This window comes from Perissodus microlepis, chromosome 7 (genome assembly GCF_051167445.1).
Source record: "Perissodus microlepis isolate ML-2025 ecotype Zambia chromosome 7, ASM5116744v1, whole genome shotgun sequence".
NCBI classification, from domain to species: domain Eukaryota; kingdom Metazoa; phylum Chordata; class Actinopteri; order Cichliformes; family Cichlidae; genus Perissodus; species Perissodus microlepis.
In genome coordinates, this window is record NC_140467.1 from 56446681 (window position 1) to 56461081 (window position 14401).

The 14401-nt window shown below is 42.2% G+C and overlaps 1 protein-coding gene across 1 annotated transcript in view; it reads right to left on the minus strand.

Moving 5' to 3' along the window:
• pkn3 (protein kinase N3) overlaps nucleotides 1-14401 on the minus strand; it is a 34101-nt gene that overhangs the window by 13499 nt on the left and 6201 nt on the right. Inside the window, exons 5-11 of the mRNA XM_084936157.1 lie at nucleotides 13089-13240; nucleotides 12086-12305; nucleotides 11744-11902; nucleotides 10271-10380; nucleotides 5187-5330; nucleotides 4924-4999; nucleotides 998-1148 (exon numbers count right to left, since the gene is read on the minus strand). Of these exons, the coding sequence (XP_084792283.1) occupies nucleotides 998-1148; nucleotides 4924-4999; nucleotides 5187-5330; nucleotides 10271-10380; nucleotides 11744-11902; nucleotides 12086-12305; nucleotides 13089-13240 (1012 nt within the window). The remainder of the gene's footprint in view (nucleotides 1-997; nucleotides 1149-4923; nucleotides 5000-5186; nucleotides 5331-10270; nucleotides 10381-11743; nucleotides 11903-12085; nucleotides 12306-13088; nucleotides 13241-14401) is intronic.

Below are 14401 nucleotides of genomic sequence, written 5' to 3' on the forward strand. Positions count from 1 at the left end.
GATGATCCTCTAATCGCCTGAGCCAAGGTGTGAAACTGGGTGTGGGTCCCAATCAGCCAGAGTTTCGGGTGTGTTCATTGTGAAACCTGGCCCCACCTTATCATGCGAATTCCTGAGGTCAGATGGCCCAGGATGTGAGTGGGCGTTAAGGCGTCTGGGAAGGGATCTCAAAACTGGATTATAGATGGCAGAGAGTTGGTGTCGTAAACCCCCGCCTCTGTTCAAAGATGGTCGCTCACAGTGGACATAGATGGCTTCTTTCACTCCCCTTTCAAACCATCTGTCCTCTCTGTCCAAAATGTGAACATTGGCATCCTCGAAAGAGTGTCCTTTATCCTTAAGATGCAGATGGACTGCTGAGTCTTTTTTTTTTTTTAATGAAATCTTAATTAAATTCTCTTTATAACATCTATGAGCATTTTCTCATTCAATTGGTCAAATGTCCCTTCCCAGACGCCTTAACGCCCACTCACATCCTGGGCCATCTGACCTCAGGAATTCGCATGATAAGGTGGGGCCAGGTTTCACAATGAACACACCCGAAACTCTAGCTGATTGGGACCCACACCCAGTTTCACACCTTGGCTCAGGCGATTAGAGGATCATCAGGGGGTCCTTTTGTCCCTCTGTGGGGGGATACTCCCACTAGGTTTATATCTGGGACTCTCCACCATTTGACCTTAGAACTGAAGAAGCTTCTCGGATGAGAGGTGAAACGTCTTCAAGCAACTTAAAGAAGTCCAGACGCTTTTCTTTGCAAGCTCCTTTGACTACGATGACCTGGATGACTGAGAACCTTCACAGACATACTTCAATAACATTATACAACCACTCCAAATACAGTCCAGTGATAACATTAGATTCAGCCTTCCAGTCAAGTTAATCTGTCCAGTCTGATAATATGAGCAGAAAAACAGCCTAAAGCAAACAACTTATTATTTCACTCTTTCATAGATGTCACAAAGAGATATTTCTGGGTCACAACACAGAGCCTTACTGAGCTGGTGAAAGAGTTGATGTAGTACTGGGGGCTGCTAATGGAGGGCTCATGGGCTCCAGTGAGTTGCAAGGAGGCAGGATGCTCATCATCAAACGGCCCCAAGCAGCAAAGTTCATGTTCATTTGGGCGGCACGCAGGAAGTGCTTCCCTGTGAGCAGGAATGATGGGAGAAAATTAAATCTGAGCTACATGACTGAAAAGGTTTTACATGCAGCAAATACTATGTAAAGAGAAAATGCAGTGCTCAAAAAACTTTGAAAACACCTCAGATCTCAATGGGAAAAGAAGCCATGTGGATATCTCCACTGATGTGGAATAAATAATGTATTAGGAATTAAAGGTTACCACATTGTTTGATGGCAATGAAAGTACAGAGGGCTGAATTTAAAAACACCCCAAAAATTAAAGTGAAAAAAAAAACAAAAAAACAAAAAAACAAAAAAACAACGATGCTGCAGGCTGAAATTTTATTGCAGTAACTCAGAATGGCACTCAGCAGTTTGTATAGCCTCCACATGCTCAGAGGTATTCTGTTTGATTTAAGTCATGCAAGTGTGGGGACAGTCAGAGGAATAAATTCCTTAATTTTCCACAAACTTCCAGCATATTCTCCCCACATGAGGCTGGGCATTGTCATGAACCAGGAGGAACCCAGGACCCACTATACCAGTGACAATGAGTCCAAGAGTTTCAACCTGATACCTAAAGGTAATCAGGGTGTCCTTGCCTAGCCTGTAGAGTTCTATGCATCCCTCCATGGATATGCCTCTGCAGACCATTACTGACCTACCATTAAACCAGTCGTGTTGACCAATGTTACAGGCAGCATAATGTTCTCCATGGCTTCTCCAAATCCTTCTAACATCTGCCACATGGGAACCTACTCTCATCTGTTAAAAACCCCAAAGCACCAGTTCTGGTAATCTACAGGGTGGGCCATTTATATGGATACACCGTAATAAAATGGGAATGGTTGGTGATATTAAAGTCCTGTTTGTGGCACATTAGTATATGTGAGGGGGCAAACTCCTCAAGATGGGTGGTGACCATGGTGGCCATTTAGAAGTCGGCCATCTTGGATACAACTTTTGTTTTTTTAATAGGAAGAGGGCCATGTGACACATCAAACTTATTAGTAATGTCACAAGAAAAACAATGGTGTGCTTGGTTTCAACGTAACTTTATTCTTTCATGAGTTATTTACAAGTTTCTCTTTGTTCACAGCCATTGACATGTCGAAGAGGTTAACACGTGAGGAGCGGATCGAAATTGTGTTGATATCTGGTGAACGCAGTAACCGGGTCATTGCAGCAGATTTCAATGCAAGACACCCTACGAGACCACCCATCTCCCATGCTACAGTCAGCAAACTGCTTGCTAAGTTTCGTGAAACTGGTTCAGTGTTGGATTTGCCAAAATGTGGACGCAAGAAAACTATCACTAATGAAGAAACATCAGTGGCTGTCCTAGCTTCATTCAGCAAGAGCCCACAGCATAGCACTCGCCACATGTCACTGGAGAGTGGCATTAGTCAAACATCCCTTCGGCGGATATTAGCTACTCACAAATGGCACCCTTACAAACTCCAGCTACTGCAGCATCTCAGCGAGGATGACCCAGATCGGCGCACAGAATTTGCAGAATGGGCAAAACAAAAATTGGAACAGGACCCTCAGTTCACGCAGAAGATTTTGTTCAGCGATGAGGCAAACTTTTATGTGAATGGTGAAGTTAACAAACAAAACCACCACTATTGGTCTGACACTAACCCACATTGGATGGATCCCTCCAAGACTGTTGGACCAACAAAAGTGATGGTTTGGTGTGGTATATATGGTACAACGATAGTGGGTCCATTCTTCATCAATGGAAACCTCAAGGCCACTGGATATTTGAAATTGCTACATGATGATGTGTTTCCCTCTTTATGCACTGAAGCTGGCACGTTCCCTGAGTTTTTCCAGCAAGATGGTGCACCACCACATTATGGGTGCCAGGTCCGAGCATTCCTAGATGAACAGTTTCCTGGAAAGTGGATTGGTCGTCGTGGGCCAGTTGAATGGCCCCCATGTCTCCCGATCTGACCCCCTTAGACTTATCTTTGGGGTCATCTGAAGGCAATTGTCTATGGTGTGACGATACGAGATGTGCAGCACCTGAAACTACGGATACTGGATGCCTGTGCTGGCATTTCTCCTGCGGTGTTGCTATCAGTGTGTGAAGCGTGGGAGAAGAGGGTTGCGTTGACAATCCAACACAATGGGCAGCACATTGAACACATTTTATAAGTGGTCAGAAACTTGTAAATAACTCATGAAGGAATAAAGTTATGTTGAAACCAAGCACACCATTGTTTTTCTTGTGACATTACCAATAAGTTTGATGTGTCACATGGCCCTCTTCCTATTGAAAAAACAAAAAGTTGTATCCAAGATGGCCGACTTCTAAATGGCCACCATGGTCACCACCCATCTTGAGGAGTTTGCCCCCTCACATATACTAATGTGCCACAAACAGGACTTTAATATCACCATCCATTCCCATTTTATTACGGTGTATCCATATAAATGGCCCACCCTGTATAGTAAATGGCTCCAGTGTGGCAGACAGAGTCCACATGCCCCACGAGAGGATGTCAGCCCTCCCTCATGACCTTATAAGGCCCAGTGTTTCTAATTGTTCGGTCAGAGTCACTGACACTAGCAGCCAGCTGGAGGTCATTTTGTATCTCTGGTAGTGCTCATCTTGTTCTTCCTTACACAGAGACTGGTCCTGCTGATGGGTTAGCCTTCTACAGCCCTGTCCAGCTTTCCTAGAGTAACTGCCTGTATCCAGGACTCACCTCTATGTTCTTGAGACTGTTCTGTTACCAGCAAACCTTCTGGTAATGACATGTATTGATGTGCCATACTGAAGGAGTTGGACCACGTGTGCAACCCATGCAGGGGTCCAGGTATCACCTCATGACACCAGTAGTGACACTGAGCCTAGCCAAAAGCAAAATTACTCAAAAAACATGCAGAAAAAATGAAGAGGGAAAAATGTCAGCGGGTCTCCATCTGTAAAGCCATTCCTGATTTTGGGGTTGTCTTCTGTTGCCCCTCTAGTGAACCTGTTATTAATTTCATTACCACCAAGCCAGATGAAAGTGATTAACACCCACCGCTGCTATTTAACTGACCAGATCAAAATGCCAGAAGTTTATGTGAGTTGATGCAATACTCTGATTAAAAAAAAGTGTTCCTTCTCAAACAGTCTTTTTTTCTTGAAATACAGTACATGTAACCATATTCTCTAAACATTTGCTTAGTAATATTTAAAAAAAATTGGTACCAGAGGGTTTCTGATTTGTTGTGTGCACATAAAACAGCTTGGCTACAAAACCTACAGATCAGCTAATATCAAAGCACACATAATGCTCAGCTGATATGCCATTGTATATCCATACCCAGTAGGGCATGCTATAAAAGCCACTTAACCTGTCCATCATTGGACACCTGCCAGCTGCTCTTATCGTAGTGACATTTTGCACAGACACACCAGGAGCAACATTTTATGTCTATCTGTCAAAGCTGAAGAGGAGATGAAGTCGACTATAGCAATTCTAAGTAAGAAAGATTGTGAAAGCACCCAAGAATTGTTTCGGAGGTTCTAGATTTAAAACAGTGCTGAGAGAAATGAGCAGTCACAAAATAAGTATCCTTACTGTGGACATAATGAAGTTTCATTTTGCATTATGTATGTAATTACTATCAGTATGAAAAGGGTGAGATAAAGGTTTAGCATCAAATGCAATAAACAGAAAATGATCAGATTTTCCATTCAAGAACTGCCTGATAACAACTGAAATAGTCAAGGATAAATCGACATTCATCAACAAATCTAAAAAAGAAAATGGAAAAAATATTAATAATTGGTGCCACCTTTTTCTTTAGGGAAAATTCGCTTCTGCCTCTGGAGCTTGAAGGGACGCTCAATGACAGGATTTATAAATGTCACCTGGCAATGAACAGAGAAAGCGATCAGGATACAGTTACAGAATCTATACTATACATATGTTTAACCATGGGATACCCCTCTGAAATGACATAACCTAAGCTTGTGGCTATGTCCATCTTTTATGTACAGTCTATGCATGCCACAGAGGTAAATAAACAGTTTGAAGACTAGATATGAACAGGAGAACCTCAATAAAGAGAACACCCTGCGGCTCCAGCTGGAGGCACATGCCATGTCGCTGGTTATCAAGGAAGTCTTCAAGCCGCAAGAACTTCACTCCACTTAATGCTCGCCAGTCTCTCCAGTACACAGCAATTTCCAGCTCCCTGGACTACACCAACACACAGAAACATGCACACGTATGTGCACACACGGATTACAATTCAGATATTTTCATCATTTCATATTTAATTTGCTTTCATTTTTGTTTCTGAATTATTATATTTGAGGGATGTTCTGTTTTCAAAATAGCTACAAACAGATTTCACTCACTGTCATTCTTAGTCTTTACAATTTATTAAACTTAAAAAACCCTGAATTTTGAGAGAAACAGACAGACAGATTTGGTAAACAGCTAACATTTGGAAATGTTAAAATGTAAGGTAATAAGATATTTTACTTTAGGACCCGACAGGTAGAAAGAAAATTGGTGAACTTCATGAGTTCAAGATGAAATAGAACAATAAAAAAAACAACTTCACTCAAACAACTATGGTCAAGTGATAATTTATTATACATACCTACATTTAAAAATTATTTTTTTTATTAAGAGGTTTTTCTATTAGTCATCTACACCAGTCAGCCACAGCACAAAACCCTTCTGCCTAACATTTTGTAGGTAATTCCAGAATAAACAAGTCCTACAGGCAATGCTCAGTGGCTAGTGGATCTAAGAGCAGACCGCAGCAACCTCACTGAACATGGTCCAGTAGCCACCACAGTGGCAGAAATTCGAGGAAAGGGTCTCCAGTATGAAGAGCTGGACCACCAGCCCCCGACATGGTTCATGCCTACTGGCTGAAGAAGCTCACTGCACTGCATGAGCATCTGGCAGTACAAATGAAACAGCTGCTAGTCGATGAGAGACACCCAGAATGGCTTACTGAAGGCCGGACAGTCCTGATCCCCAAGGACCCCCAGAAGGGACCAGTCCCATCCAAATACCAGCCAATAACCTGCCTCAGTACCACATGGAAGCTGCTGTCAGGCATCAAAGCAGCTAAGCTGAACAGGCACATGGCTCAATACATGAGTGGGGCACAGAAAGGAATTGGCAAGAATACCAGAGGGGCAAAAGACCAGCTAAGGGTAGACAGAGTAGTCGCCTGAGACTGAAAGACTAGAATGACCAACCTGTGCACTTCCTGGATTGATTACAAGAAGGCCTATGACTCAATGACCCACACCTCGAATGCCTTGAACAGTACAAGATCAACAGGACCCTCAGAGCCTTCACCAGGAACTCAATGGGGATGTTGCGTATGACACTAGAGGCCAACTTGAAGCCCATAAAACAGGTCGCCATCAAGTGTGGGGATCTACCAAGAAGATGTTCTGTCCCCAGTGGTGTTTTGCATAAGCCTGAACCCGTCAGTGAGATCATTGACAAGATTACCTACGGGTACCGACTACAGAATGGAGCAATTGTCAGCCACCTACCCTACATGGATGACATCAAGCTGTATGCCAAGAGTGAATGAGACATCGATTCACACCACCAGCATCTCCAGCAAGGACATGTCGTTCAGATTGGAGAAGTGTAGTCAGAAATGAAGGGATCAAACTATCGGAAGGCAACATTGCCAACACTGAGAACAACTACAAGTACCTGGTAAGACCACAAGCAAATGCGAACCATGAAGAGGCTGCTAGAAAAGCTGCAACAAAAACACAGAGGGTCAGGCAAGTGCTGAGAAGTCAGGTGAACAGTAAGAATAAGATCCATGCTACCAACACCTACGCCCTGCCCGTGATCAGGTACCCTGCTGAGATAATAAGCTGCCCAAAGGAAGAGACGGAAGGCACTAACATCAAGACAAGGAAGCTCCTTACCATGCATTGAGGGTTTCACCCCAAGTCCAGCACCCTGAGACTGTATGCTAATCGAAAGGAAGGAGGCTGGGGACTGGTGAGTGTCAGCCCCACAGCCCAGGATGAGATGGTAAATGGTAAATGGACTGGTTCTTATATAGCGCTTTTCTACTCATCTGAGCACTCAAAGCGCTTTACACAACTAGTGCATTCACCCATTCACACCCATTCGCACAAGCACATTTTTCTAAGTGCTTTTATAGCTAACATTCACACACATTCATACTCCGATGGATGCACCGGAGAGCAATTTGGGGTTAGTATCTTGCCCAAGGATATTTGGCATGCAGACTAGGGGAAGCACCCCTAACGAACATCCACAACGAACATCGAGACAACGAACATCCACAAGTTCATCAGCAAAAAGATGTCCACGACTGACTAACTCAGGCAGCAGAAATGCAAGAAAGAGGAGCAAGAGGAAGAACCATCATGGAAGGACAGGTCCCTGCATGGTATATACCACCGGAAGATACAGGAAGTGGCTGACATCCCGAAATCGTACCAGTGGCTGGACAACACTAAATTGAACGACAGCACAGAGGCACTAACAGGAAAGGGCAGAGCAGGCTGTACCTGCTGTGGAGACTCAGGTCTTTTGGAGTGAAGGGCCCACTCCTGAAGACCTTCTATGACTCTGTGGTGGCATCAGCCATCTTTTACGGTGTGGTCTGCTGGGGTGGCAGCATCTCTGCTGGGGAAAGGAAGAGACTAAACAGGCTGATCCGGAGGCCCAGCTCTGTTCTAGGATGCCCTCTGGACCCAGTGGAGGTGGTGAGTGACAGGAGAAAGGTGGCTAAGCTGTCATCCCTATTGGACAACATCTCCCACCCCATGCAGGAGACTCTGACAGCACTGAGCAGCTCCTTCAGTGGCAGGCTGCGACACCCACGATGTGGAACGGAGAGATTTCACAGGTCTTTCCTCCCCACTGCTGTCAGACTCCACAACAAAGACTTCAACTGATCAAACACACACATCCACACATGCGCAATAACACTAAGTGCAATACTCTTTTCTGGGATCGTTGTATTATACTCAATTGTATATAGCATTTGTATTCTATTTTATTCAATTGTATATAGTATTTTATTTTATTCTATTCTATTGTGTACAGTATCTTATTGATATCTTATTCCAATGGGGGTTTTTTTTTCTAATTTTTCTATGTAACTTTGCACTGTGCACTGCTGTAACAAAACAAATTTCCCACGCGTGCGACTAACAAAGGTTATCTTATCTTAATCATGGTAGCACAGGAACAAGCTCTAATCACAAGAGCCATAGAGGCTGGGGTCTATACCAGGCAAGACCCCAGGTGCAGGCTGTGTAAAGTTACCCCTGAGACAATCCAGCACAAATGGAACGCCATAACCAAGTGGCCGGCAGAGTATACAGAAACATCTGTGCAGACTATAGCCTGGAAGTCCCGAGGTCAAAATGGGAGACGCCCCGGTCCAGAATGACCAAGCTAAGATCCTGTGGGACTTCCAGATACAGACGGACAAAATAGTGATGGCTACCCAACTGGACATGGTAGAGGACGACGGCCGTAGTGACAGATGTAACGAGCAACATCAGGAAAAAGGAACACGAGAAGCTTGAGAAGTACCAAGGGCTCAGAGAAGAGCTTGAGAAAATGTGGAAGGTGAAGGTAACAGTGGTCCCAGTGGTAATCGGAGCACTAGGTGCGGTGACTCCCAAACTAGGCGAGTAGCTCCAACAGATCCCAGGAACAAAATCTAAGATCTCTGTCCACAAGAGCGCAGTCCTAGGAACAGGAAAGATACCCCACGGGACCCTCAAACTCGCAGGCCTCTGGTAGAGGACCCAAGCTTGAAGGAACAAAAGACCGCCCACAGGGGCGAGAGGGGAATTATTTACAAGAGGACTCTGACATGGCTGACTATCTTGTGTTTTGTTAGACACAAAATCAGCATGATTTCAGGTCTGAGTCAGTTCGGGATCCGATTTTTATATGTGCCAGTGCCTCGGGAAAAAAAAAAAAGACCTCACAATCCGACTCTGGGAGGAATTAGTATTTACACAAGTAACAGAAATTCTTTTTCGTTTCTTCTGACTACTAGATAATAAATATGAATAAAAACTTTTAACAGCACAATTTTATACTAGTTCCACCCAATCAAGAGGATATCCACTTGCAAAAAATTTTGATCTCTACCGCTCTTTCTTTAAAGCCCTCTGTGGTTTGGTATGATCACATCAATCTCAAAAAAGTGACTTATAGATAAACCTTTCTTAAGTAGGTTCGGATGTGTACTAGTAGCTAACCTAGTATGAAGAGGTTATACAATATCTCTGACCGCAAAGGAAAACAGTGTGTGAATTCTTGTCCTAAACATTATACAAAAAGTTACTTTTACACATTCTGCTTCTAAAATGATGTCTGAAATTCGACTCTTCACAAGGACAAATTTGTTTACAGAATGACAGTTGCAAGAAAAATACAGTGAGTTGAATTATCAGGATTTTTGCCTTGATTCACTAAACAAAAATTGGCTTTATATAAATAAATAAGCAGTTCTACTTTTCTGGATACACTCACCTTTTATAATAAAATAAATACAGAAACACTGGAAACAAAAGGTTCAAACTTTCTTTATAGAGAAAGAATGGGCAACAACTACTTTTTTAAACTATTTTTCATGTTATTCCAGTTTGTAATGTAGTCTCTGTAAATCAGAACAAAGTTGGTTTAAAGGGAGCTAAAACTAAATTTGATGAGAATAAATATCGTTAATATTAAAAAGCGACACATTGAAGGCTACTCCAGCAGTCGCTAAGAAGAAAATAAGTGAACTGTGGAGTTGGAGAAGAATAAGCCCATGCTGTGAATCTGAGGATAAAAGATTCTTCTTTCCTTCACCAAGCTGAGATCCCATGCTGTCTGTGAACAAGATTTTTTTTCCTTCATAAAACAAAGAAAACTACCAAGCCAAATCCCCTGAAATTGGTGAAGCGATAGAGAATGGACAAAGACACAATCAACTGAATTTTGGTGCAGGTGCAAATCACTTTCTTCAAAGCTGCGTTGTTCTTGACAGAGGATAACCTATTTGCATGCATGTGTAGTCTGAAACCTAACTAATTTAACGCTGTCATAATATATTAGTGATGATTTGAAATGATCCTTAAAGCAAGTACATGGCAGCCACTGACCCGTTCTAGTTCAATGCTGAAGCTCTGGCCCCAGGCCTCTTTGCCCAGCTGTCTCCACTGTGTGCGCCCCACTACTCTGTTGTCAACCTTCAGCACTGCACTTATCTCCACTGAAAAACAAAGAAAACAGATGCAGTCAGAAAACTAATCAAAACGAAAACCTGTCAGTTACCATAAATTCAGGGCTTACTACATTTCTTAGACCTAATGTCATAAAAACAGGAAAACAAGCAATTTAGAAATCTTTCAAACTGTATACGGAGAAACATCTACCTCAGTAAGAAATAGACTCATATTATCAAGTCTTCAAAGATGAATGTCTCCGCGAGGAACTAGGAAATTTAAATAATTTAGATCATGGTCATGAGGACCAGGATTAAAACTACTTTTAGTATGAATTATGTTACCCACGGAAATGCTCCTAAACTTCAGTAACTCTTGGGTGGGGTCTGCAGAGTTAAAGAGGCAGCAGAACCCACAAGACTGCCACGATCCAAACATTTCTGAGTGGCTGGAAGCTGACTGAAATTAAAATGGTGCAAAGATTTGGCCATGTCTACAGAGCTTGTAAAATACTTTTGCTTATTTTCAGTCCTGCAATTTTGGTGGAAAAAACCTTGAGCCTGTCTGTATTTCTTACTTTTATTGTCTGTTTTTGTTACTGTTTGTACTGGAGCACTGTAACCAACATAATTTCCCCTAGAGATCAATAAAGTATTCTGATTCTGATTGTTTTTGTGTATCCTTCAAGTGTTTTGAATCTGCGTTGCTGCTTTTGTTCATCTCTTTTTTTCTTTTGAAAAGCAGTAAATCACCACCAACTGTAGCATAACACACTTACAGTTGGTACAGAACTGTGTCACAATAATTCCTATAATAGCTACTGTGGTGTGAATGAGACACGGCGGGTCCAGGGATCATAGGTTTGAGCCATTTTATTCAATATTTGTCACACCACAACACTCCCCAACCCCTGAGTCCCCGTGTTTTTAACTAGGCGGGCGTGGTCTGCGGTGATTAAGGATGCCGTGCAGGTGCATCACGCCCGCCAGCACAGCTACCTAATGGACAGGAGTAGTTTGTTTTGTGTGCAGTCCATCCATTCATTCTCTTCCACTTAATCCAGCCCCTCCCAGTTACAATGGGGCGACAGGCGGGAAACACCCTAGAGAGGTTGCAAGCCTGTCGCAGGGGTTACACAGAGAGATAGACATGTAGATCCAGATAACCAACAGTCTGAAAGAACCTTTCAGTTACTGGGACAAAATATCTAATGGAATCTAATGGAAATGTAGCTAATACTCGACTACAACTTCAGGTTTGTATTGAAATACAAAAATGTTTGTCTTGTCAGTTTTACCATTTCTGAAACCAATTACTTGTTAGTTTAAGTGTCCATTACTGGATTTTTGCATTTTATGACACAAAGAAAAATAAAAGGTCTTAAAAAAAAAAAAAAAAAAGTTGACTTACAGGAAATGTCTTCAGCCTTGGCACTGCGTCCGGTTCGTACCTTCAGAGACTTCATATCCGAGATGCTCCCAGAGGTGGTTGAGACACTGGTCACACAACTACGGCCTGGAACTGACTCCAACAGGTCCTGGCAACCCATCAAACATACCTCCAAACGACCTAAGGAAAAGCGTTTCAGTCATTAGTTCTTACTTGGGATAACATTACTGAAAATTCAATGGAAAGCTGCTTCAGGTAAAAAAAAAAAAAAATTTTAAAAAATTAAATGTTGTTATGAATGGTTATTTAATAAAATGACTATCAAAATTTTGCTTTTAAAAGAGACTAGCAGACTTAAACAACCTGTTAGACTGGCTGGTTTGAAGAAGGATGAAGATAAGGAAGAGGCTGGAGCCTGGGAGTGTTTCTTTGGAGTGCCGTAAGAAGGTGAGGTGCCTACCATTAAAGCCTCTTTAATGGTAGCATGTGTGGGATGATCATGAGCCAGCCCACATAAACGTCTCTCCAACGAGAGACGCAACAAATCCACCTTTTGAGATGACTCCTGCATTCGCGCCTGGGCCTGAAGGATACAGAAATGCAATCTCTGATGCAACAATATTAATAATTATGTTGCAATTAATTGCAAACATATGGAGTTCATAAGATTATATCTCAAATCTGTATGTATGCATGTAATCAGATTTATAATTACGCACTGAAATTTGGAAATGTGTATTGTAATCTGCTCACTATGCAAAAATATCATAAAAACTTGAGCTGTACATAGACATAGACTGTAAATGTGAACACAATTTGAAAAACCAGTAATACCCAATTGTTTGGGTTCACTTAAAAACTACTAAACAAAAGTAGTTTAATCTAATCTAACATTAAACTGACCACAAGTGTTTTAAATGACAAAAAAACATGTATATGTGTGCTTCAGTATCACCCTGACAAAGGATGCTTCTAATTTTAGAGATATTGCTCAAATAAATCAAGGCAAATAGTGAATGGATTGGTTTTTCTATAGCACCTCTCAACTCAATTTGAGCACTCAAACCACACATACAGCAAAGTGCATTTAACAAACATTCACACACATACACATTTATGAATGCATCAGAGGCAATTCAGGCTTTAGTATCTAGGAGCAGGGATTGACTTTGATTGGTAGATCACCTGCTCTACCACTCGAGCCACAGCCATCCCAGGGCAGTTCTACATAATGTGGAATATATTGTGAAGGTCACCTTGAACTCAATTGTAGTTCAAAAATGTTCATTCTAATTATTTATAGCCATCGTGTTCTTGTTGTAGCTGTTAGGTTGGTGAAAGTGAAGACATTCCAGCTGGTACCCACTTCTGCAAGTATTCGGCGGTCCTGGACTTTATGCCCGCTCAGTTGCTTCACCACATTTTTGGCTCCTTCTGCTACAGCTGATTCAATCTTCATGTGGTGAATTAATTCAGCAACTCGCAGCTCCACAGGACTGATCATCTCCATAGAGTGACCTTAGTGCAGATGAACAAAACAGTCACCACCACCACCAGTAATCACCACTGTACTAAAATTAGTAAAATATCAATTATTGCATTTCACGAGAAACAATTGTGTGCATATTGCGTGCATTATAAATTCTTTCCTATTGAAGCCATTTAGTGACACCTTTGGCCCTAAACGCTATCATAACACTGTAAGAAGTTCCAAGATGAAAACACCATCTCAAAAGTGAGAACCACAGTGGACAGTCTTAATTTGGGGTTGATTTCTCGGTCCTGTGACAAACACAATAGTACTCTCTTTTTAATGGATTTTTCAACTGCATCTTATGGTCTTGTTCAGAAGATAAAATTTGTGTAGTTGTCATGAGATCAGCTCACTAGTCATCACTGATGAACTTTAAATTTCCATAACATGTCTAAGGAACTTGGAAAGAAAAGCATCTGGACTTCTTTAAGTTGTTTTAGGACGTTTCACCTCTCATCCGAGAAGCTTCTTCAGCTCTAAGAGCAATTGATGGAGAGTCCCCAAGAGGATCATGGACCCCCCATTGATCCTCTGCATAATTACTTGAGCCAAGGTCTGAAAATGGGTGTGGTTCACAATCAGCGAAGGTTTCAGGTGAACCCATTGTGAGACGTAGCCCCACCTTATCATGTGATTTACTGAGATCAAATGACCCAGGATGTGAGTGGGCATTAAGGCATCTGGGAAGGGATCTCAAAACTGGATTATAGATGGCAGACAGCTGATGTCGTAAGCACCGCCCTCTGTTCAAAGAGAGCCGTTCACAGTGGACATAGATGGCTTCTTTCACTTATCTCAAACCATCTGTCTTCTCTGTCCTAAACTTTAACAGTGGCATCCTCAAAATAATGACCTTTGACCTTTAGATGCAGATGAACAGCTGAGTCTTGTCCTGTTGAGGTGGCTTTTCCATGTTGTGAGATGCGTTTATGAAGTGGCTGTTTGGTCTCTCCAATGTAGAGGTCTGAGCATTCCTCACTACACTGCACCGCATACACTACGTTGTTAATTTTGTGTTTGGGGGTTTTGTCTTTGGGATGAACCAGTTTGTGTCTAAGTGTGTGGCTAGGTCTGGGACTCTAACCTAACTTAAAGAAGTCCAAATGCTTTTCTTTCCAAGCTCCTTAGACTACGATGACCTGGAT